This window comes from Calidris pugnax, unplaced genomic scaffold, assembly GCF_001431845.1.
Source record: "Calidris pugnax isolate Ruff unplaced genomic scaffold, ASM143184v1 scaffold64, whole genome shotgun sequence".
NCBI classification, from domain to species: Eukaryota; Metazoa; Chordata; class Aves; order Charadriiformes; family Scolopacidae; genus Calidris; species Calidris pugnax.
The window spans coordinates 677,768-703,232 of record NW_015090784.1 but is presented as its reverse complement, the minus strand read 5'-3'; the positions used below and the strand labels follow the sequence as shown (position 1 = coordinate 703,232).

The 25,465-nt window shown below is 45.3% G+C and overlaps 3 protein-coding genes across 4 annotated transcripts; 2 read left to right on the top strand and 1 right to left on the bottom strand.

Annotated features, from left to right (window-relative positions):
* The first annotated feature begins 157 nt into the window (after positions 1–157).
* On the top strand, positions 158–9,031 carry CEP55 (centrosomal protein 55kDa). The gene is made up of 9 exons (XM_014965568.1): positions 158–201; positions 337–499; positions 1,363–1,647; positions 3,344–3,409; positions 3,674–3,815; positions 5,329–5,642; positions 6,043–6,114; positions 6,921–7,046; positions 7,925–9,031. The coding sequence occupies exons 2-9, from the start codon at positions 347–349 to the stop codon at positions 8,129–8,131; spliced, it is 1,365 nt and encodes a 454-aa protein (XP_014821054.1). The 5' UTR covers positions 158–201; positions 337–346; the 3' UTR covers positions 8,132–9,031.
* A 5,546-nt stretch (positions 9,032–14,577) lies between these two features.
* FFAR4 (free fatty acid receptor 4) lies at positions 14,578–18,861 on the top strand. 2 transcript variants are annotated; one of them, XM_014966010.1, is made up of 3 exons: positions 14,582–15,385; positions 16,207–16,335; positions 17,800–18,861. In XM_014966010.1, the coding sequence occupies exons 1-3, from the start codon at positions 14,825–14,827 to the stop codon at positions 18,205–18,207; spliced, it is 1,098 nt and encodes a 365-aa protein (XP_014821496.1). In that variant the 5' UTR covers positions 14,582–14,824; the 3' UTR covers positions 18,208–18,861. The 2 variants fall into 2 exon arrangements, with proteins under 2 accessions (XP_014821505.1, XP_014821496.1); XM_014966019.1 differs by lacking the exon at positions 16,207–16,335 and having other exon boundaries at positions 14,578–15,385.
* Positions 18,862–19,048: 187 nt separating this feature from the next.
* RBP4 (retinol binding protein 4) lies at positions 19,049–25,262 on the bottom strand. Its single transcript, XM_014966033.1, has 6 exons — positions 25,120–25,262; positions 24,811–24,946; positions 24,009–24,145; positions 23,749–23,855; positions 22,124–22,336; positions 19,049–19,429 (listed from the first exon to the last, which is right to left on the bottom strand). Exons 2-6 carry the CDS (start codon positions 24,937–24,939, stop codon positions 19,416–19,418), a joined length of 600 nt encoding a protein of 199 aa, XP_014821519.1. The 5' UTR covers positions 24,940–24,946; positions 25,120–25,262; the 3' UTR covers positions 19,049–19,415.
* Between the last annotated feature and the right edge of the window lie 203 nt (positions 25,263–25,465).

The following is a 25,465-nucleotide window of genomic DNA, read 5'->3' as shown; positions in this document are numbered from 1 at the left end:
CGCCCCGCCTCGCCCCGCCTCACCTCGCCTCGCCTCGCGCCGTGCCGCGCCGCCCCGCTCCGCGCCTTCGCGGAAGCGGTGTTTAAGCCCCGCCCCCCGCCTGTTCTGATCCCTCGGGGCCGCCGTAGCGGGCGGAAGTGACGACGCCGGAGCCGCGGGATTCAAACTCCCGGAAGCGGCGCCGAGCCGGGGACTGGCCGGGTAGGGGCTGCCCGGGGCCTGTCCCCCCGCCGTGCTCACGGGGTCCGCCGCTGAGCAAAACTGTGTCAGCAGCGCCGTCCCGCCCGGCGGAAGGGATCGCTGCTCCCTGACGCTGGGTTTATTTTCGTTTTACAGGTGGTTTAGGATGAATTCCAAGACCGCCAAAGAGATCATCGCTGGCAAGTGGGGCTTAAAGTCGGGCAGCTCCAGGCCGGGGAACGGTGTGGACAGGAAATCCCTGGAGGAGGCAGGGAAAGGGAAGGGCAAAGCGGCCGCTGCAGAGAGCGGGCTCCTGGAGGTGAGGGGGGGGCTCGCACCCGGGCTGGCCATTGTGGGGTCCCAGCCGTGCCCGGTTAACGGGGGTCTGAGGGTGTCTGACCCGAGCAAGGTGCCAGTCTCGCCTCCTAAAGCGTAGTTTCCTTTGATGTCGGAGCCGTTTGACAGGTTTGTTCCCGAATGTTCTTGGGTGACGAAGTTTCAGTTTCTCTGTCACCTTCTAATGGCTCGATCCCGACGTGTCGGGTTCCAGCATCGACCCCCCTCATGGAGGATGAAACACTACCCTGCCCCGAGGTGTCCCAGGTGCAGCAGTGCTGCTCGGTACCCAAAAGAGAGTTCAAAATGGCTATTAAAGCACATTTTGAAACTAGCAGGCCAGATAATTTAGAAAACAGGATCCTTCTCCTGAATGCTTTATTATAACTCCTTTGTCATTTCACTTGTTGTCACCGAGTTTGCAAGAGGGCTCTGCTGCCTGTCAGGAGGTACTACGTACACTGACCAGCACTAAGGAACTGTCGCCGCACTGGGTGTGCAAGAGTCCTTGTGCTGCTTGTGTTTTGAGGTTCTTCTGTGGCAGTGACCTGTATTCATAGACACAACCAAGTCTGTGGGATTTGGTTCTTCGCATTCTTTCCTTGTTTCATCTATTTCAGACTGTTTTTACTATTGCTTGAAGTGTTTCAGATGATCATTGTAGAACTGTGATGATCATTGTAGTATTCTCTGGTTTGAGTACAAAGTAATAGTCTCAGCTAATTAAAGGCTAAGAGAGAACCTTTCAAAGTGAGTATCTCCTCAAACTGTTGTAATTACTAATGCATTTGTTGCACAGACTGACACTTACTCGTTTGTGTGACTTTTTCATTCCATTTCATCTAGAAAATACTTTCCCTTGAAAAAGAAAAAGAAAAACACAACCATCTTCTTGGAGAGAAGGACAAAGAAATCCGAAACTTGAAGGACAAGCTTAAATCCAAAAACAAGAATAGTGAAGTCTCCTTGTTACAAAGTCAACTGGAGGAAAAAACAAAGGAAGCAGAAACAAGAGAACTGTTATTTTCTTCTCTATTGGAAGAAATGAACTGTTTAAAATGTAATTTATCTACTGTTACTGCAAAGTGTTCTGAGCTTGAAAGCAGAGCTGGCACTTCTCAGGTGTCCCAGGTAAGCACTGAAGGAGCACTGTGGTTGCAAATTCCAAGCCTAACCCATAAACACACTGGTAAAGGAGAGAAGGACTTGGGGGTGCTGGTGGAAGAAAAGCTCAGCATGAGCCAGCAACCTGCGCTGGCAGCCCAGAAACCCCCCACCCTGGGCTGCATCCCCAGCAGCGTGGCCAGCAGGGTGAGGGGGGCATTCTGCCCCTCTGCTCCGCTCTGGGGAGACCCCAGCACTGCCTCCAGCTCTGGGGCCACCAACAGCAGAAAGACATGGAGCTGTTGGATGGGGCCAGAGGAGGCCCCGGAGATGCTGGGAGGGCTGGAGCCCCTCTGCTGGGAGGGGGCGCTGAGAGAGTTGGGGGGGGTTCAGCCTGGAGAAGAGAAGGCGGCTCTGGGGACAGAGACAGGACAGGAAAAATGAGCTGCTTATCTCATTTAACATAATTAATAGGTGCGATGCCACCTTTTTTCTAAGTGCATTTAGTTTTCTGCAGTTGTTTCTCCACCCCTGCCTGCCCTAATGCTCCACGGAAAATGCAGCAGGAGCACAGCAAAGCTGGCACCAAAGAGGTGCCCTACGAGCCTCTTCCAGACTCAGACCTGCAGATGGAGCTGGCTCCTCACGCTCTATAGAGAAGAGGAGTAACTTCTAGAAATCCAGCTTTAGCCAAATGCACAGCAAACTAGCTTAATCTGCTAATTTTCAATTATAATACATACATATATATATCTCACTTCTAGTAATGCAGTATCTTGGGAAATACCATTTTAAATGCAATGTGTTTCTTTTCAATTTCAATAGACTTTTAACTTTGTTAGAGAATTTAAAATGTGTGTTAATTCAACAGATTTACATTATATTTTTGTCAATGAGCTACCAAAATAATTTTTTGTTTAAAATCAGAATTTTGTTTTAAATTTTTTACTGATCTATCAACAGAAGACAACAAAATCTGACTGATGTTTTGGCTGGATGTCTTGGAAAACTTGAAAGCAAGTTTAGCAAAGCAGGTTGAGAGTACGAGGTGGCAAGTGGGCAGAGGGATGCTCTGAGGTGGGAGCAGCAGTTGTATGGCACCGTTTCCAGAAAGCTTTCACTGAGATGGAGTTCTAATGTTTATAGAAATAAGAATCAGAGCAATTGTAGTGTCTCTAAGTCCTGGACAGGCTCGTGGCGTTTCCTGGGTGTTTATAACCCTCCTGTTACCCCAGTGAATTGTCAAGGTCCCCAGCTTTCCCCAACAACTCTTACCCACCTGCCTTATTGTCACACGTATGAGGATATGGAAATAGAACACTTTCCTTTTCTGTGTATTTAAATAATATTTTTCAGAGGTTCTTCTGTACCCTTCAGGTCTTCCAAGACAGCAGTTCATAAGAAAACACTTGATATTCTTCTTGGGAAATGTTTAATGTTAATAGTTACAGAATGAATTAAATATAAATCTTTGTCCTGTATCTTCCAGGAGATTTATTTTAAATCTACGAAATGGTTTTCTACAGAACATAGATACTTCTTTTTTTTTTTTTTTTTAAAAAGGATAAAATTCTTTAAACATGAAAGGCATAGGTATGCATCTGTTTTCCAGGTTTATAATATTCTTATGCCATTTATGTGGCATTAATGGTCAGACAGGGGCAGCTTTGCTGTTTCAGCCATCTGTTTTAAAGAACACTGACAGGTTGTTCTTTGCCTGCAGGAAGCTGTAACAAAGGGCACTGGGTCAGCAACTCCTCTCTATGAAGTCGAAAAACAACTGAAAGATGTAAGTTTCCTGTAAAACACTGCAACTATATACCGTTTGTATAAAGATGCATAAGCATGTAAATTATCACCTTATACATTTTTGGGTAGTATGGGACCTCGGGGTATGCTTCCCTCTAAAATACAATATCTAAAATTATTGTGTGACAAGACAATAATTTAAATAAAAAAAGACTTGGAAAAAAAAAGACAAAGATTACTAATTCTTTTAAAAATCTGATAAATTGCCAGAGGCTTTTCTGTTGTTCTGTTCCTTTTCCTGAAGGCACTTGAGAAAAACCAGCAGTGGCTGCTGTACGACCAGCAACGTGAAGCTTATGTCCGGGGATTGCTTGGAAGGATCTTTGAACTTGAACAGAAGTCAGAAACAGCCAGACAACAAGAGTGTAAAGAATTCAATTCAGAAGGTATTGACTCTATTTTTTCCCCATAAGTGACCTGAACCATAATTATCTATAGAATAAAACTTCTGAAAACAAACTAAAGCACTATTAAACAAAATCAAGACTTTCTTCTCAACATTTTGGTTCCTTAATGGCAAAACTTGGTTAAGTAAAATTACTTTGCTTCCTGGTACTTAGCTATATTACATCATCAACAGTATTTCATGTTCTTATCTACTTCAAAGATGGTTTTTAACAGCCTTGACACTCTATTAGCAACCTCTCTGTTTGCAGAAAGTGTCGAGGCAAACATATGTACGTCTCCCATCCTTCAAAGTGTGCTTCCAACCTGTAGAATGGATTTATGAGCTAGGTGTGGATCAGGGGGTTGTTGTTTTTTTTTTTTTAAATAAATATTATAAAAATGACTCAAGACTGCCACGTTCTTTACTCGCCTGAGGAGTTGTTACATGGCACTAAAACCTGTGGCAGGTTTTGGCACGGATGCAGAACGGTGTTTCGCAACAGGGACGTGGCCACCACCAGCTCATTCCCTGCTGGTTACCTCCTCAATAATGAGCACCCCTTCAGCCCCCTGTGCTCAGATTGAGTTGTGCCTGACCAGCACGTGCAATAAAGTTAAAATCACACTGAAGGGAAGAACCAGAAGGAGCTGGCTTGCTTTTCCTATTGTCAAACTCGGAGTTCCTGCAGCCAGAGCTTTGCTGTCAAAGCAGCAGGAGACAAGGAATAAGGTCTGACAGGAGCTGCCCTCCCCAGGCAGCTGGTCAGTAGCAGAGGTGGGAGTTTCTCAGAACCCAGCTGTATGAGTTGGAACCAGATATGACAACTCTTTCCAAGGAAAAACTTGCTATTTCTCTGAAGGTCTCCCCACCCTCTAAAGGAGTATTGCTAATGAAAGGGTAAGGCTTCACTCAGTTGAGGGGAGAAAGAACAGTCAAGCAAGAAACTTTGCCCAGTAAATTGCGCTTTGGAGAATGAGGCAAAGCCTTCAATAGGAAAAGGATCAAAGTAAAGAAATTTACAGTGGTAAAAATCTGTGAGGTTCTGCACTCCTTGTTCTGCTTTTAAGTATATTTTGTATTACTGCTGAATTTCTACAGGCTGCCAACTTTTTTCCTTTCCCTACTTACAAAACTTTCATTGTGTCAACAAGCAGAAATTTTTCCAATTCTGGTTTAAGGAACAGTCACTAGCCAAGAAGCAGGCTTTTTTAATCAATAAAACTCTCCTAGTCCCTGTTCTTTGCGATTTAGAAGTAAATGATGGCATCAAATTTGAAGAAGACAGTCTGGCTTTGGTGAGGAAGAGCCCACCCTTTGGTGGGAAGGAGACTTTACTCTGTTAAAAGTACTGGAAGCTGTTTGAACTGAAGTTTAGTGCTAGCCTGAGCTGGGTAATAGCTTAGAATGTCAGCTTCTATCAGTATACCTTAAAATCCTGTCAAGGATTTGGTGTGTTGATTTTTAAGTTATTCTCCCCCCATTACTAAATCAATTATTTCTGCCTCATTAAGGTCATCTGCAAGAGGAAAAGCAAAAATATTATGACCAGCTGTTACTAACTGCTAAGAGTGAGCTTGAGACTGAAAGACACGCTGTAACCCGGTTGAGATCTGAACTTAATGAATTCCAAAAGAAGTATGAAGAAAGCCAACAGGAAATAACAAGTTTAAATGCCTTATTGCAGTCACAACGGGTTGCTGAAATGAAGACTCTAGGAAATGAAAATAAAATGAAAGAAGAAGTGCAGAAACTAAAACAAGAAAATGAAACTCTTAAAAGACAGCTCAGAGAAGAAAAGAAAAAGTCTGAAGATCTTTTATGTCAGGTAAGTGGATGCACTTGGAGGTTTAAAACCATTAGCAATGAATCAGGAGAGCTGAGAAGTTGTACTTAATCAGCAAGGAACATCACTCACTTGCTCTGCTAAGTTTTGCCTGTATATTTTTGTCTGCATCCTAGCAATCACTCAAAATAATCAAACTGAACTTTCCTGAACTGTAACACCATGCTGCATTCTCCCTGCTCAGGGAAATTGTAAGGGTTCCCCAAAGTTTGCCCCAGAGACACAGAAATCCGAATTAGATCTAGCTGTTGCGTAAAAGCCACATGTTTTTGTATTGGAATATAAAAGTTTACTTCTATCCCTTTTCAGACTCATTATTTGTTAAGCTTATTAACTGTTGTACATGGAAGTTCTTTATTAGAAATGTTTTTCTGCCTTGTAGGTGCAACTTCTTCATAAATCGCTGCTCAAGCAGCAGGAGGAGCACACTAGGACAGCGCTATTGGAACAGCAGGTACTGAATTACACACCAGGATGCTGACAGCTGACCTGTGCTATGCACAAAGGCTTTTAGACTAACTTTTCAAATTTAACAATGAGCAGTACATTAAATGAAGTAATATTAAATATGAATATTCAATTGTAAATAATCTCTTGATGCTTCTAAAAACATTGATGCATCTGGCAAGAGGAAACCTATTACAGATAAGAGGGTGTGATCAAACCTGATGCTATTTTCTCCACAATCACTTGTTCAACTGCACAGCCTCAAATTAGCTATGGGAAACGTCCTGCAACCAATGGGCTCATTGAGGTTTTGTAATACGCTCTTGATAAAGTTGTACAAATAATTGCACTGACCTTTCTTCCAAGTACATTCTTACAGCTCTAATTCATGTTTTTGGGAAAAAAAGTTACAATTATTTGCTAGGCTTGGGTGAACAGTGTTACCCATCGCTTCTGCCCAAACTGTCTTGGAACAAGAAAGATCCTGGAGAAGAAGCTGGCATTTTTCATGAGAACTTGCTCTATATGCTTTCCTATAAAACACTCAGCTTGAGATTGCAAGACAGTTTAAAATACCCTCCAACTAAAATAACTTCAAACTCAAATTCTCATAATTGGGCATGTATGAATTTCACTGCAGTGAAAACAAAAATTTTTTTTTTTTTTTTAAATCCCATTTTAGGATATGATAGTAGAGTAAAACTTTAAATATATAAAGGGGAAACACTTCTGCCAGCCTCTTTCTCCTGTCTTCTCCCAATTTTTAATAATTGTGATTTTAATTCTTTTATTTTCACACTGGTGGGCTGCCAGATCCAGATGTGCACCACAGACTTTGAGAATGAGAAGCTTGATCGCCAGAACTTGCAGCATCAGTTAAACAAAGTCCTTAAGGAACTGCACAAGGCCAGGGAGCAAATCACCCGTCTGGAGCTTCTGGTACGTACTGAGTAACTTGCAAGTGAATTTAGGCTGGGGTTTTGTATAAATGTACATCTTTTCACTAGAATCTGATTTTACGTGTAGTGAATCTTCTGTTAATGTCATAAACCACTCCCTTTAGGCCCTTACAGCCTTTAGGAAGGTGGTCCCAAGGCACAGAACCCAACATCAGCCAGGCAGCCATTGTTTGTCTCTGCAGCACACGTGGAGAAGGAGACCCGGAACAATCAGGTTCCTGAGCAGGGGACACTGAGCGCCATGGTCTCTTTGTCACTTACTGTATAAGCCCAAAGAAAGCCCCCTAGATTTGAGCCCTAGGCTTAATGGAGAAGTTTGTAGAGAAGGATGAAGTATTAAGCAAGCCATTGATCTGGCTTGCACTGGCGTATGCAGGATTTTTTGACTGTTGGTGCTTCTGGAACTCTACAGTCTCTTGTAAGATCAGGTGGTAACTGAATAGGATTGTCAAAACTGCATCTCTGGACTAATTTAAATGAGGTTCAAAATGGATATCCAACCTGTGTCCTTCTTTGGATCAGGTCTGGGAACTGAGGTGTTGTTTTATTAAAGAGTATTGTATGAGTGGTGAGGAAGATGGTTGGGGGAGGATTCCCAGTCAGACGTTGTGGGGAAACCTGTCTTAAATAGGCTGCAGAAAAGCTACACGCAATCGAATTTAAACGCAGTGGTAGAAATGTACAACGTGCCCTCTGCTATTAACACGAGTAGCGTAACTGCATTTACCCAGCTTAAAATTCTGCCCTTAGAGCTGTGACACACACAAGTCTCGTGTGCCATCAAACTCTAATATTTTTTTCCTACAGTATTTGGTCAGTGCACTCCCCAGTCTCACACTAAAGCCTCCCCTTTTGCAGAAACTCCAGGAATCTGGCTGCCTGGAACCCCACGCAGACCTGCAAGCTGCCTTTGAGGAAAAGCTGACCACGTGTGACCAAAGTCCTTACCGGAAACATTCCAGCATTCTGGATGAAAGTTTCCTTGAGTGCCCCAGATGCCAAGTGCAGTACCCAACAAGCCAGCACAGAGAGCTCCTAGCACATATCGACTTCTGCACAGCTTGAGCTCCAGAGGGATGGACTGTGTTTGCTGTAGCCACGCCGCCAGCATGCTCTTCTGCGAAGGCAACGCATCTCCTTAAAGCTTTTCTTCCTACGGTTGTATGAAGGACTTCTGTTTTATAACTCTGTTCCACAAAAACATTATAGTAATTTATTTGGCCTCAAACATTTTACCTGACTTTTTTTTTGCAAAAAGAACAGCTACTGCATACCTTAAAATAGTAAACTACTGACTTAATCTTTTTGCACTATTAAAAGTGGGAACAGTAAAAGCAGACCCATTGTGTCAGGCTTTGTTTTAATGTTTGGCACATCCAGTTCTTGGTTGGCAACTCCTGATGATTGGGTTTGTACCTCAACTGACAGCAATGGGCCAAAAATATTTTGCAGCTTAATAGGTATATATATATTTATATATGCATGGTGTGTGTATATGTATAGTGGGTAGATACAGGTATTACATGTATCACGTACTTGTGTAATGTATCGCTATCTTGATACTCTAAAACTCAGGAGGTTAAGAGGTCTTTAAAAAAAAAAAAAAAGAGTAGGATTGGTTGGTTTTTTTTTTTTTGTTAAGAGGTCTTTGCTGCTTAAGATTCCTGTTGAAAACATCAATCCTAAGCAGCTGCTTTTCCTGAACCACACTCAGGGCTGACTTACAGTTCATATAAAAACGCCAACCGAGGTTTAAACTCTTCTTAAAAACATGTCATTGGGAAAACAAACTTCCCAGCAAACACAAGCTTTCTTGGTGCTGAAAAAGGGAGAATAGCACTGAAGTAAACCTGTTTGCACTTCTGTATTTTAGAGGCTAAAGTTGGGAAATGTCAGTTATTTAATGTTACATTTGACAAATGTCCCAGTTTAAAAGTGCGGCTTTTAATAAACTGCTCTAGTGGGTCTGAAGTGCCACTGTATTTTGATATTAATACAGAAAACAGATTAGCAATAAATTCTTGCAACGCATTAGAAACTGACAAAAAGTTCACTTAGAGATTTGCAATCACAACATTATTTTTCTCTACAGCACCTCCTGTAAACCTGGGTCTGTTCCTTGCATTTTGCTCCTTGTGCCTGTGGTTAAGTCCAACTAGCAGTTCCTTCTCCCAAAATCCTCAAAGTGAGGAAATGTTACAAAGATACATAAGTTAACCTTCTAAAAGCAGCAAAATTTCTTATGGTTTGCAGAGGACAGCGAAATACCCCAGGTCTGTATTTCTCTGCTACACAGCTTCTGGTTGCTGGCTGGTGTTCTATCACACTTTGTTACAAAACTACAAAACTCTGCCTCTTGCTGCAGTCTAATAATTTTAATCTCTCATTAAACTACTTTTGGAAGTTTAAGATAGTTGTCTTTTAACACTGCATTAATCAGCTACTATTCTATTCCCAGTTGCACACTCAGCATAGTTTCTGCAAAAGGAAGTTCTGATCTTTTATGTATTATAGATGAAATGAGTTTGCCTGCTACAGGTCAGCAGTCTCCTCTTTGGTACTTCTGAGGCTTTCCCAAATTAGCAAAAACTACGCTCTCATTAGAAGCTGGTTCTGAAGAGGGAGGCTCATAGAGTTGATAACTGATGACCTTTAAAAAGTTTTGTTTGTTCCAGCACCTTTTCTGAACTTCACCAATGCCTTTAGTCCTGCTTGCTAAATATTAAACCTGAGCAGAAACCCCCTACTGCTGAATTTCTACACACCACAGGGGGGCAAATGTTGAAAAACACCAAAACACTTGTGCATGGAAAGGCCTGTTCCTGAGGCAGAGCCACAAATATTATTGTCAGCACTTACACGTGACTAAAAGCAGTTATAAAGCTCCCAATCCACAAGGCACACAGGTCATAGCACTGCTTTTTTTTCCACTCCTCAGAAACCAAGAGGAAGCCTAAGACTGAGAATTATTTTTTATCCTAAAAGTAAATGAACAAACAAAAGGTCTGCTGCTTCTCTCTCTAGTCATATGTATGAAAGGGAATTTTGTGCCTAATGAGCTCATCGTAATGCTAAGATTTAGCTGTAAGTTTACTTCTTAAGTAATTAAAACCAAAAAAGCTGCTATTTCAAGCACTTTGTACTTACAGTTTCAGTCGTCTTTTTCTGAGTTACATCTACTTTGAGTAACTGGGTTTCAGCCCAGCAGAAATTGTGTGAAGTCTGCATTATTTGAAGATGTTGGTTGTGGGGAGCTCCTAGACGAATATGAGGGGACACCAGTGCCAGCACCTTCCTAAATCCTGGCTGCAGGGTGCCATGTTGTTTGTGAATGGCAAGGGAAGGGAGCGGGTTTGATGTGGTGTGTTGGAAAGAGCTGAACTGACCCTAAAAAGTGAGGGTCTCTGCCCAAGGAGAGCTTCCAGAAATAACCACTGAAAGGTGGCTCTGTCATTTTCCTTATATCAAATGGACCGACTTCTAATCATCTACGTGCTCGTGCAGCGTTCTCTCTTGCTCCAGCTTTTGATAACCATCTTTCACACAGACATTTGCCCTGTGCCAATAACCCTACTAAGATGTTTAGGCAAATTACACACGAAACCACTTCTGTTTGCGCAGGTAACAAGCGGCAGAGGGGTGTGGTGCTGGTTGTGCTGAGAGAATCACACTGAACAGCACCAACACCTACAGAAAACAGGCCCTCGCTGCACACCTGGCAAAGAACACTGACGGGAGCGGTGCCTCCAGGGACACCAGGGGGAATAGTGCTCTGGTGGCACCTCCATAGCAAAGCAAAGACAGGGGTGGCAGGTTTTCCTAGAATCATAGAATGGTTTGGTTGGAAGGGACCTTAAAGATCATTGAGTTCCAAGCCCCCGCCAGGGGCAGAGACACCTCCCACTAGACCAGGTTTTGTCTGTAAATCCTTCTGAAGCACACCACAACCACCGGATTTGCTCTGACGGCTCTGCACCAAAGCTTCTCAGCAGGAATGGTGTAACCTTATGCACACCTGGAAGTTAGCAAAGGTGCAGCGACACTCAAATATCAGACAAAGTCCACATAAACCTCACACAGGGTCTCAGCTCCTGAGAAGGAGTGTTCTCCCAGGTCCTGCACACTGGACAGAAGCACTTGGTGTTCCACCAGGCACCGGAGTGGGTGAGCTCCCTGCTATGTAAAGACAAACAGATGTGGTTTTTTGTGCAAATTTATATTTGCAGCACAAGTTTAACATTTCCCCTCAGACACTGGTGTAAATGCTTTAGCTCACTCACACCAAAGTATGCAATGGGGGAGCAGTTCGGAAACTTCCTAAAAAGCAAAATAAAACAGATTTCTATTTGAAACAAACCTTACAACGGCGTAACTTCTAAGCACAGAATTAACAGTGTCTAGAGGCAGAACAGCTGCAGGACGATATGGAAAAGCAAAAAAGGAAAATAGAAAGCTAACTGTGGTCACAGCTTATGCTGAAACCCCTGTTACATACACACAGCTTGAGTCACCTACAAGCTTGGGACCTCTTTTGTGAAGACAGAGACGTTTCTAATGCAATGAATTTCAATCACTTAGCAAACATTAAGTATGCAATAACTCTGTTACAGAAGTCAGTACTAGTTACTCATTGTGATACAGGTGCATGGGAAGACACAAACACCAGTCTACCTGCAAGAGGATGCATAAATAAAACAAAACTTTTACTAGGTCATGTCCATGTGGAACAAGAATCCCCATCTCCCCGAATCACCCAGGCCAGCAGGTCCCTCTCTCTGGGAAGATTTCTTACACCAAGAAATAAATAAGCTGAACTATCTCCATCTGTCGTGACAGTTCATCGTTGTCAGGGCAACAATCTGAAAACCAGAGCTTGACTCACAGTATCAGGGAACACAGCCCTTACCTGCCACAGAGGAGGCAGAGACTGGGGCTTTCATCCAGGATGAAAAAAAAACACCCACAAAAAAGGAAAGCAGCTTTTCTCCGCTTGGCGAGCTAACCACCTCCACAGGGGTCCCCACAGCTTCCACTTAACCCAGGACAACGAAACCCAAGTTGCCTCCACATTTTACCACCTCTGAGCATAAAAGAGCACTTTGTAAGCTGAGGAAACGGTACAGGTTAAGCAACCGTAACAGGTTTCCAGGCATTCTGTTAATCACTTCCTTCCCGTAAGCGCACGTGGAGCACGGGCCGCACACGGCATCACCCACCCCGTTAACGCCAGCGCCGCTCTGTCCAGGCGACGGTTCCTCCCTTCCTCAGATCCCACCTCGCTGTGGTTGCCACGATTGCAGCCACCCAACGGCAAACACGGCTGCTGTACTTCATGGGAGGGAAAAGAAAACTGCTTTTTTAGATAATGGATCCAACAGACCCATGAGTAATCAGAGTGGTTTTGTTCCTGCAAGGAGCCTCCCTTTCATTTGATAAAACCCCACGGAAAAGGGCATGTTTCTTCACACCTCTGCCCCCGCCCAGGCACAGGGGTTTGTGCACAGGTTGGTGTGAAGCTCACTCCCCAACAGCAGACTAAAAGCAGCAGTTTGCCTTGCTCCTCCTGAGCAAACAACAGGCTCATGCCAAGTGAGTAACACTCCCATTCACACCTAAGGACCAAAGCTAGAGGTGATCCTTTCTAAAGAAGCTCATGGATCTATCCAGATACTTCCACACATCTGCTCCACTCTGGCATTCCTTTCCTCTATCTTCATTTCTGCAATAATGCTGCTTTAGATGTTTCTCTCCCTATTTTCCTTCCCCCATTCTGCTTCAAATGTGTTTATTTTACCCTGAATTGGCAGGACCAGTTTCTAATTTCATTTTCCACTAATGCCAAAGGCGTTCAAGATTTCATTCATAACACAATTTGCATTTAGCTGTGCTCCCACTCCCAGCTGCCCCCACCCCTCCTGTTCATGCCTTCCGAGCTTCACATAGTACAACCAGACCTCTAAGGATGGCTCTTCCCGAATCCCGCCTGTGTTCTGAGCTGCCCATAGCTTTGGGGCTGGTCTGTCAGCTTCATAAAGTCCCAGACCTGTGAGGTTTTGGCAACTGGAAGGACTTTGCTATATTTCAAGATTCAGTACTCATCCTACAGAACCAGTCCACAGCAGAGCCAAAAGAAATTGTGGCTAGATATGCCAAGCTTTGATCATAAATATATTAATAATCATCCTCAGTGGTTCCATTAAATTTGCTGAAACTTTTGCAATATGGGCACAGAATTTTCCTCCCAGCAAATGATGTAGAATAAAATATGTGTTTTGAGACAATTGCCAGTCACTCGTGTTGCTGCTGGCTGCCAAAAAATTCACCTTTTCAAGTTTTCTTATTGTCTTCATTTGAGTCCACAGCAGCCACCCACGTAAGAGCAAACCTGCCCACACTTCATACTGTCCAGGAAATCAGCAGGAATTAGCAGGAGCATCTCATCCACCCGTTTAAGCTGCCCTGAAAACTCCCTCTTCGATGAGACAGCACAGATCGTTAGAACCACTTACAGCTCAAGAGAAAACATGCGAATTAAAATCAATGTAACTCGTGCACTGGCAAAGGGGTGGGAAGCGGTCCAGGAAAGATCTCACTCTTGTCATTCCCCATTAGGAGATCGTCCCTTCGAAGGACGGAGTCTCTGGAATCTCCACTAATCTGGAATCCCCGCTAATGCCATTGCGTAAGTGGCTGAGGGCCGGGTCACAGGCGGGGTACGGCACCCCCTGCTCACCCTGTCCCTCTCCCACCCTCCTGCAGCAACTCCCACCCCAGCAGAAGGTGCAGCTCCTGCTGCCCAGCCCCTAACTGCCCCCACGCTGGCTCCACGTCAAGGGAGCGCATCCACAGCTCTCTAACGTTATACAACTGTTTACACACTCTATGAAAACATTTTATCTTCTTTTATGAGACATTATCTGCCCGTCCGTGGCGATTTATACACTTCCCTCCCAGGCCATTTCTAAATCATCTGGAATCAAGAGCGTAAGTGGAAAGGCCTTCTTTAATTTACAATCTGAGCAATTGCTTCCAGGAATTGGGAGCCCAGAGAAAAGATGCTGTTTTCTAGGTATGTCTGAATTTACCAGGTTTCTTCCCCAAGAACTCATAACTCAAGATCAACTTAGTAAAGGACCCCAATGATGAAGACCGTGACGCTTCCCCTCCACACCAGACCCCGGTCAGCACGAGCAGTGCACAGGATGCTGATTCCAAACGCCACTGTCCAGACACAAGGCAATGGATAAATTCCTCTTTTTTTGCCTTAAGAGCAGCACTGGTTACCCTGTGCTCCCAAGGAGAGCTCCAGAAGCCACCTGGCAGCCATCCCTCTGCTTTAGGCCATGCACAAGGGGTGCAGCCTGAGCCCCCGCTCACCGGCGCCCCGGGACCAGCCTGCCTGGCCCCCAGAGGAGGTGGCCGGGCCCAGGCCCCTGAGCATGGCGGTGCCGGGCTGCTGCCCCACACCCTCCCCGGGGAGAGCCCCGCTTGCCCCCACGCAGGGCGGCCTCGCCTCTGTGTGAGCTGCGCCCTGTTTACCCTCCCACTTCCTTGTTCCACTTGGGCACGAGGGCCATAAACCGCCCGGCTGGCACGGCCGGGCCCTCGGCGGCACGGGCAGGAGGAAGAGGAGGGAGGAGGATGGCAGCCAGCCCCCTGCTCCGCCGCGCCAGGAGGGCACCCCGGGTGCCACCGTGGTGGTTGGGAGCGCAGCCCTGGCCCTAGGGCTGGCCACCCTCATGCCCGCTGGCCAGCCTCATGCCGGATCCCGGGGAGGTGCCAGTGTCCTGGTTTGAGGAGAGGAGAACGGAGAAGAACAAGACCTACTTCTCCTTCTTATCGGACTTCAGGGGCCACAACGCGACGGCCCTGCGGGTGGGCGAGTCCTCTGCCCTGGCCTTCATCTTCCTGCTGGCCTTGGTGGGAAACATCTGGGGCATCTGGCTGCTGGTGCGGCGGCGGTGCCGGCTGCGCGCCGCCAACTGCCTGGTCCTCAACCTCTTCTGCGCCGACCTGCTCTTCATCACCGCCATGCCCTTCATCGCCGTGGTGCGCTGGACCGAGTCCTGGCTGCTGGGTGACACCGTCTGCCACATGCTCTTCTACCTGGTGGGCCTCAGCGGCACCGTCATCATCCTCTCCCTCTCGGCCGTCAGCCTGGAACGCTTGGTCAGCATCGCCCGCCTGCGCCAGGCCGCCCTCCGCCGCCCCAAGGCGCTGGCCGCCGCCCTCCTCCTCATCTGGGCCTTGGCCGCCGTCGCCACCCTCCCGCTCTGCTGCTTCTTCTGCGTGGTGCGGCTGCCCGCCGCCGCCGGGCAGGTGAGGGCAGGGCCCCGGCGGGGCGGGAGGAGGGCTCGGGGGGCTCGGCCGCCGCCGGGCAGGTGAGGGCAGGGCCGGCGGGGCGGGAGGAGGGCTCGGGGGGCTCGGCCGCCGCCGGGCAGGTGAGGGCAGGGCCGGCGGGGCGGGAGGAGGGCTCGGGGGGCTCGGCCGCCGCCGGGCAGGTGAGGGCAGGGCCGGCGGGGCGGGAGGAGGGCTCGGGGGGCTCGGCCGCCGCCGGGCAGGTGAGGGCAGGGCCGGCGGGGCGGGAGGAGGGCTCGGGGGGCTCGGGGCGCTCGCCGGGGCAGGCCGCTGCCGGGACCCCCCGGCGGGGCAGCCGCCCCCTCCCGCTTCCCTTCCGTCAGATCGGCCGGGTTTTAGGTGGGTTTTGTTTTGCATCCCCCTCGCGCAGCTGGGAAATCCCCTTTTCAGCAGTTTTTTTCCCCAGCCGAGGGCCGCCCCCCAGCGCCCCGCCGCTGCCCGGCCTCTGAGGGGAGTGGGGCGGCCCCGTCGGGCCCGTCCTTTGCGGTGCGGCCAGAAGTGCCCCGCACAGCACACTCGGACACCTGACCCAGTTGGAGGTCTATAAGTTTCAATTTTAAAGTTGCCGTCAGCATTGGATGCGAAATTTATGGCAATATTTACCTTGTGGACAACACCCCTACCGGTAAGTGTGTGGGCTCCACAGAGCGCGAGACTGGCGCGCGCCCTGAGGGGGCAGCTCTCACCCAGGCGGTGCCGCGGCCCTTCTCTCTGTAGGAGGAGAACTTTGTGGTAAAAATACCGGCAGAGCGTTGATTTTCTCCTGTATTCTTTACAAACAGGAGATGCAGATCTGCACCTTGGTGTGGCCCAGCATCGGAGGAGAAATAGCCTGGGACCTCACCTTTACCATTGTTTTCTTTCTGGTGCCGGGGCTGCTCATCATCATCAGCTACTCCAAAATCCTACAGGTGGGGTGTCCCCTCACGGTTTGCTGCCGAGCAAAGGGGAGTGAAGCCTCACTCACTGGGCACCAGCCCGTTGTCACTGAGCACCCGTCCAGCCCCAGGGGACAGGCGCTGTGTGCTGGGTACCCGGGGGGGCTGTGGTACAAATGGGGGTGCCCCGGCAGGGGCCTGTGTGCTGAAACCCCGCCTGGGCAGCACAAAGGCTGTCTCTTCGTCTATATGTAGTATTTAATACACTTCTCCATGTATCTGCTGTTCAGTATTTAATACACTTCTCCATGTATCTGCTCCATGTATTTAAAGACTGCTCCATGTATTTAAAGACTGACAATCTCCCAAAGGCTAAAAGAGTCAAGCATTTGAAATAACTAAAAACCAGGTTTTGCTTTCTTCGAACTTAAACTCCAGAGTCACAAGGGATTTGTAAGAAAGCAAAGGAAGGTGGGACTACAAAAAATCCATCTCCTCTTAGATCCACTGATTTTCTGCACCTGTTTTTAGTACACAGATCTCCTTAGATTACACTTATTCCTCCACAATTTCAAACATTGCAAACAAAACCTGTGAATTAAACACTTTGCTTCCACTTTCCTTCTGAGTGGCTATTGTTTAATTGCTGAAATGCAGGCCAAGGTACCACGTACCACAGAGTTTTCATCTATATTCTAGCAAGCATGACGCTGGTTACCTAAATTCCTTTTGAAATGCCTGATTTCATACCCCTTCCTCTTCCAAATGCAGAGCATCCGTTGGGATTCAGTGTTGTGCCTAATGACGTGCCGTGAATACGACATTCCCAAACTCCCCTTACTCTGCCTTCTTACAGCTCGTACAGGACATAGATTTCCATGGTGACTAAAGGAGCTGTAAGATTTCAGGTTAGCTCATAGAAAGCAATTCTGATTACTGACTGAAAACCTAAACCTTTACACAAAACAATGTAAAATCCTATTCACATTTAAAATGTGTAATGATTTAGTTACTGTAATTAAGTTCATCCTCCTTCTGGTACCTACCTCATATCATCAGCGCGGCCACAGAGAATTGGATGGCATTCCTTCTTTTGCATCAGCAGGATTGTTAACTATGTGCAGTTCACATTTGTGAAAAAAAATCAATGGGTTTATTTAGATAGAACAAATCAGGTCATAATTTGAAGTTAATGGGATTTCATGAGTAATTAAGGCTCTGTTTTATGGTGAAAAGTATGTATGGCTGGTAGAGATCCATGAGCAGAACAACCAGCTTGACTAATGCTGAGGTGAGTTCACAGCTGAAGACAAATAATGCTAATAAAGTGATAAAGTTTGAAATGGAACCATTGAGAAAAAGTAAAAGTGCCTTTTTTGTAGTCAGTTTTCACAACAGAAGCATCACAAGTGACAAGATTTACTTTTGTACTTGTGATAATGTGTTAGCAATTCTTCTGGGTGTCAATGAAAGTTACTTTCTTCTCTGTTCCTACAGATTACAAAGGCATCAAGAAGGAGTTTAAACGCTGGTTTAGCCTACTCGGAAAGTCATCGGGTTCGAGTTTCCCAGCAAGACTACAAACTATTCCGAGCCCTCTTTGTGCTGATGATCTCTTTCTTCATCATGTGGAGCCCAATTATGATAACTATTCTTTTAATTTTAGTCCAAAGTAACACAGAAGATTTCAAAATTTCACCATCAGTTTTCTTCTGGATAATCCTATTCACTTTCGCCAACTCTGCTCTCAATCCCATTTTGTACAACATTGCCCATTTCAGACGGAAGTGCCAGGAAATCTTCCTCTGTTGCACGAGGAGCCCCGCGGGGCACGGGGCTGGCATAGACAGCACTGCAAGAAGAAGTAACCAGGAACAACCACCTCTCTTTTTCATCACCAGATAATCATTTAACTGTCCACCTACACTGTCCCAGGCTGAATAGGTCACTGTGTTATATTATTAAATGCCAGAGAAGGGGAAAAAAAGAGTGAAATCTGTATTTTTAATTCTTGCAGGTAAAATTCTCTTGGCCTGGCTGCTTTGCCTCAGTAAGATTTGGACAATTTAATCCAATGGACTGAATTCTCCACTTACACTGAAATAAATAGGAACATGGCAGTGAACCTGGTGAATGTAAAATAGTTTAAATAAGTACTTACCAGAGGAATTAATTTCTATGAGGGTACATTTTCAGTTGGCATCAATGTCATTAACTTTAATGAAGTTACAGAGAATCTATATTAAGAGGGCACCTGATCCATTTTTACTCTGTTTTCTATTAAGAGAGACCAGCTTTCTAGTGAAAATGTACCTCCTCAGAGAGTATCTGCTCTTTTTCTCAATCCCCTTTACAAAAGGCACTCAGATAACCACCTGCCTGAATGGAGATTTGGGCAGAGTAACCCATAGCGTGTAGGAAACAGGATGATAAACATCTATTATCACCAAGTAAATGAGTAATTTGGTTCCATCCCAAGTTAAAAATATGGACATAATGCCTGTTAATTTATAAATAAAGAATAAATGTTTACTTGTCATAAAATAGGTTTTTAAAAAATATGCGTATTTTTTATGTCTTCAGCGTCGTACAATGAAGTTAATCAGTGACATATAGGGTCACTGAAATTCCTTCCTTCTTTCTGAAATGCTACTGGGAATGATTTTAGGTATTTCCTAGAAAAAGGTGACACTGTATTTGAAAATAAAAGTTTTAGAAAGCAAATAGATATATATTTAGGTTTGTGTGGTTTTGGTTTTTTTAATTAAAACTCCTTGAGACAGAAATCGAAACCTCTAAAAAAAGAAAGATTAAATTCTTAATTATTGCTATCTGTCACCAATTCAAACTAGTGCATTAAGATAGCGGTTTACTAATAAACCCGATGTCCACATAGGTACAGATGTGCATGCAAACAATTGGCATCCCCTGCAATCCAAGTTTATTAAAATGTTTCATTGGTTTATTAACAAGGTGAGCGAGACAGCTCAGATAAATATACCCAAAATCTAAATGAAGCCTTTTGAAAGGTTTCCAAGAGAATACCCGATCAGTGTGTTAACTTTACATCCATGGGGCTGTTACGTGGTTTCTTTCCACAGTTTTGGATCTCCTTAAGAGCAAAATCCTGAAACACACAAAAAACCCAAAATGTTGTTTTTCAACCACACATAAGGAATTAAGTGAGTTCTGTAAGAGTTTCTGATACAAAGCTTTCAGTAAATGGCTGTTTCAGTTTAGCTGACATTCCTGCATTCCCAAAAGCACTTGCTTTGCAGGAACTTGGCTTCATGATAGTGGAAAATTCAGAATCAGCCAACACCATGGTAATTACAGGTCCTGACCACAGCAAGGGGAAAAGGCAAATTGCTGGCTTTCCATTTCTTTTTCATTTACAGACATTATGGAACTCACGTAGTCTTACCAGACACTGCACTCAGCACCTACCACCTGGATGGATGCTAGACAGCAGAGAGTACAGCACTCAGCAACTTGTTAGATTAGGTATTTCTGTAACTAACCACAGACACTATCATCAACTTTTAAATTAAGATTAGGTGGTCAAAGAATATTTAAGGCTGAACATTCAAAAGACATTCTGAGCTTTTAGTTTAAAATTACACTATTGGATCTATATGCTGTCAAAGAAGCATTGGATTACATAGAAGTTCTGAGATGTTTGAAAAAGTTGTATCACAAACTATGAATAAATTCATATATTCTGTTTTTCTTTTTCCTTATACTTCCTTGCAAAGGTTGACAATACATTTCTTGTTTTGGAAGCCTCACAGAGTGTAGAAATAATAGAAACACAGATTCCACCATGTTGAATCAGACCAGTGCTTGGACTTACCCAATATCCTGATTTTACTTTGTGTAGGTTTGCCAGAAATGCCAAGAACCACCATAACACCCCCCTCAAAGTCACACTGAACAGCTGTGCATCCACACTTCATCTTAGATTTAATCCAAACCCATCCCTAATCATCTCATTATTTTATTCTCTCATCTTCAGAAATCTTTATTCCTGCTATACTCCATTTGAAGAGTAGGGAATGCAGCATTCAAAACAAGGAAGTATCAACAATTTATATAATGACATTGTTTCTTTTCTATCCTGCCCTTTACGCAACCATACACATCGTTCACAAAAGCCAATTTCATTTGCATTTCTGACGTCTCTTAGTCCTGACTGCCTCTAATCTTAGCTGTCTTTTGTCTCCAAATTCTCATTCAGGACAAAAATCTCATTTTTGTTGTTGTCAGGCACTTTTTCCAGGTCACTAATCACTATTCCAAACACCTCCCACCTCAGCAGAGCTTCCAGGCAGCTGGTTATCAGCAAACCTACTTTACAACATGGCGATATCTCACTCTCTGTTTAGAGATCAGATGAGCAGGTAATAGAGCCACAGGAGCTGACTGTGCTCATCTGTTCTGACTTTCTTTATAATACACAAAAGTTCCTTCAGTCAATCCCAGTTTATTCTAACATGTCGTTTAGAAAAGCCTTTAATCTTGATTTACAGATTTCAGTGATGAAGAGCATACAACAGCTCTTGGTAAACTGGTCCAAAGGTTAACGACCTTTGGAGTCAAACAAATGGCTATTTATTTCTGCTCTCAATGTGTCCAGTTTAAAGTTCCATCCATTTTAATTTATTATTCCTATGTTTGCAAGTCCTTCATTATCCAGTTCCCTTTGCTTGTGTGGGCAAGCACAGCCCTTACTCAGGGCAGCCCCTTAACCCCCTTCTGCTGAGAACAGATCAAGGTCTTTGAAGTACTCACTAGAGGACACATTTTACAAACTTTCAATCGTTTTCTCTGCTCCTCTTTGAAACTCCTGATTCACCCTCAGTACCCTTTCCAGTGGTGGTTACCATCAAACGTGATATAGCAAGCAGGCCTGTGCCAAGCACGACAGTCTCACCCAAGTCTGGAAATTCATCTTTTGCATCCTCGGGCTCTCTGCCCAAGGATCACAGTAACTCTTTGGCCGCAGCATTGCCTTGGGAGCTCACCTCCAGCTGGCTCACCACCAGGGATGGGTGCCCTACTCTTTTATTTGTCCTAAGTATTCTGATCTGTCTTCTTCGTTCTTTACCATTCCCCACTCTGGGTGTAATCTTTACCAGGAAGCGTATTACGTTTTCCTCAGATCACTGATTAAAGTAGTATAAATTACCATTTTGCCTTTTCTAATATACCTGAGCTCAAGTGAGCTAATCTGTGTCCTTCCCCACGTTGTAAGCTCAGCCTGACTGCATGACTGCAGGTGGGGTCACACTGCAGTATGAGGGACACGTCCCTCTTCCACAAGCCTATGTGAAACAGTTGGCATGTGGACCTGGGAGAAAGGACCTGATATAAGGTACCCTTTCCAGGACTTCTGATTCTCCTTAAAAGCCTTTTATGAAGAATTTTTCAAAGAAGTTTTTGAAAATATGTTCTATTCCCTTCAACAACTATTTTGTTGCAAAAGGCAGAGAGTTGTGATTAAAGAGACACAATTTCTCTTTACAGCAATTATGAAGTTTATCCTTACTATGTTTACTCATACTACATTGATTTAATTGTTTTACAACTTCCTATGATTATTGTTCCAGCTGATGTGATACACCGCTTAAAAAGCTATACACCTTAGCTCTCCTTCAGATAAGGGAAGTAAAAGTGAGAAATAACTTACTACAAGCTCCAGCTTTCAAAAGCAGCCACTTAGTAAAAGATTTCATGCACTTGCTATTTAATAAGCATGAGAGTCCCAGTGCTTTTGTCATTAAGCCCTGAAATAAAATTCTTCCGAAAAAAATGTTCTTACCATTATGAACGATAACTCTGTATTTTCTGTCCAAGCAGAGGTCCATCTGCCTTTGTCTGACAATTTTCTGTGCCTCTGGGGGCAATCCCTTGGGGTCGCGGGAGAACACGAAGGAGTAGCTATCGGCACAAGTACCATCTTCGTTTAGTTGGCGACAGGAGTAATGAAGAGCGTAGGTATCATAATCTGTGTCCACTACCCAGTGATCATCATCTGGAAGACACCATAGCAAAGAAGGAAAGGTGTTAGAGACACAAGTAAAATCCAGTAAATCTAAAGAGATTGCTGCCATAACTCTGTAAAGAAAATAATAGGGTGAAGATTGGTATAAATGATAACAGAGGAGTTCTTAGTTTATTCCTGTGTCCAGTACTACAGTAGCTACCATGAAGTACAAAGAAAGTTTTCCTATTTTAAGCAAAAAAGTGTAACAGTCAGACAGAAAATAGTTTAAAAAATTAACAGAGAAGCTAAATGTGCTCTTGGTCATGCTATTCATGCTGCAGATTACTCAAATCCATAACTATTTTTCTAACTAGGGATATTATTTAAATTGCATTTTTAAGGAGAAAGATTATGATGCAGTTGCCATGTGCATTAGGAATGTATTTGCTACAAGCTCTATCATATACCTTCTTCTCAAAACACAATGACAATTTCAGAGAATTCTTAACTCTTTAGCTAGGTACCCTGATAACCACCCTCTCCCCCAGCCTCCCTGTGCTAACGGAACTGAACCCAGTATCTGCAGTAAAGAGCCTGGTCTCTGCACCCTCCTCTCCAGGAGCAAAGATCCCCCTCGCACTACGGCTGCACTGCCTGTTCCCCTCCCCATCCCTCCCGTGGGCACCACAGCTTGCAGAAAGCAGAGTCTGGGTCAGCCGTGATCTCCTGTCCCTGGGAACAGGACTTGGCAGCAAGCTGTGAGGAGATCCAGCAACAGCTCAAGAGCAACAGGCAGCCAAAGCATTCTTTGTAAATGTGGTTTTGGAGAGCACAGAGCTCCAACCACTTCCAAATTCCACCTGCTTCTCTTGGAAACAATCCAGGGAAGTGTCTTGAGCAACAAGTATCTAAATCTCTACTTGGCTCAATAAACTAATTTTGCGTAGGGTGTGACAGATGACAGGAAAAAAAAAAATACATATATACTGGATCATATTTGTTTCTCAAACCAGATAAATCTCTACATTCGCAGATATCAGACCAAGCAAAATAACAATTGCAAAATCCTCTTCCCTGCTCAACCAAGTTTGATGTAAGACTTTTCAGAGAGAATAAAAGCACTGGTAACTGAGTTCTGAACTAAAACAAGACTTAAAATTCTTTCTCTGCCTTTCGTTTCTTTCCAAACAGTGACCTTTGATTATACTGTTGGGTAACAAACAAAAGAAATACAAAGATAGACAAAGACCTGGGCTTCATTTGTTTAAAGAAAGCCAACCATCTGTTCCATATAAAAATTAGTGATTACCCTGTTCTCAGTAAGGCTTTCCTGTATAAGAGTTATTGTGTGTCTCGAGTGTGTTTAAGAAATCCAACACTACTTTTTCCTTTCCCAGCACAGGCACACAGCGTAACTAGGCCCCCAAGTAGTTCTGCATCTTCTCTACCCAAGTACTCACTTCCTTTCTGCAGAAAAGAGGCAACACCCCAGTACTTCATCTTGAACTTGGCGGGATCCTCTGTGTCAGTGAAGGAACCGATCATGTCAGCGCAGACGTCCCAGTTACTGCAGCCAGAGAGACAAAAAACACCACGTTCAGAACTAAGAGCAGAGAGTCAGTGTGTGACCAGCACAGGGACAGCAGGCAGGGTCAGAGCACCAGTGAGCGAAGCAGAAGCTAAGTGAAACGGAGCAAGAGGAAGACTGCAAAGAACTGACTTGAAGAGCCTGACTCTGCCCTTTGCAGTGGCAGTCATTTGTCCGTTCTCGTCAACGGTGAACTGGGCCACCACGTTGTCCTGCAGAAACAGCCCCTCGGGGTCCTTCTTTGCCATGGCGTACCAGGTGCCGCTGTACTGCACGGGAACAAGAAAGGCTGCAGTTAGACCGAGAAGGACAGAAACCCCTGCAGACAGACACTGCAAACTAGGGCAGGTGACAGAGGGGGGGACATGCAGAGCTTGGACACCGTGCCTCAAAGCTGTACCGAGGAAAGAAACCTAGTGTTCCAACAGCACAAACCCACTGTGTCCTACTGCAGCCAGCTTGGTGAAAGAATTGACATTTTTTTGGCATCTTATTTGTATCTGCAGTTCTCCCGTATTTAGAATACAAAATTTGGTGGGAAGAGGATAACAACTGGCAGATCCTGACAGATCTCTGTAGAAATGTTTTTTCCTTGCAGTGATGCCCAAAAATACCAAAGTATTAATTTTCACAGAATCACAGAAAATTTTCATAGAAACAACCAAGTCACTACACTCCTTTTCTGTTTAGAGCATACAGTTTGAGACCAGTCTGCTAAACCTCAGGTTCTGCAGTACTCCTTTATCAGATGCATCAGGGTCCAACATTTGTGGAGGTGTGAGCAACATCACACACTTCTACTGCTTCTCAGTATTGCAGTCTGTGACTTCGAATGAAAACAAGAACACATGGCTGCTACTGAATGCCAGATTTAGTAGCGTGGGAAGAGGAGTCAGGCAAGACACCACAGATCCAGGAGAGAAAGGAGATTTACCCTGTTCTTGTCGAAGTTCTCCTTGACTCTGAAGCTGCTTACTCGGCAGTCCCGCTCGGCCGTGCTGCTGCCCAGCAAGGCCAGTGCCAGCAGCAGCAGCCAGGGAAGAGCTCTCTCCGCATGGGCCATCCCGTCCCTGTAGCAAGGGCAAACAGAGAGAGAACAGCATCAGAGACAGGCTCTGTCACACAAGCAGGTAAGGGAGGAAGGCTGCCCTGACAGGTCTCCAGGGCATCCTGCAGCTTCCCCTGATGCGTGCGCAGTGAAGGCACCCGACGGTCCCCAGCCCCCCACGGCAGTGTCCCTTACAAGTGGTGCCGGTCCCTGTGGCCTCCCGAGAGCCCGAGCGTTGGTGGCGGTGGCGGGGCGCCCGGACTGGGAATGCTTTATGTAGCCCTGGGGCTTTCGCAACTCCCTGAGGCACAAAGCCGGGCCTGGAGGGGGGTCGGGAGGCGGGTGGTGCAGCTGCAGGCTGGGGCCCCTTCCCAACAGCCTCTTGCGTAAGTGCCGTGGGCTCGGGGGGTCTTTGACCCTGACCTGCAGCCAGGCAGGTGCTAGCAGCACATGCCTCTTTCTTTTCCTAACCCAAAGGCAGAGCTCACATCTGGGGAGGGGGTGTTGCACATGTGCACCCACATGGGTGGGAAGCACAAAG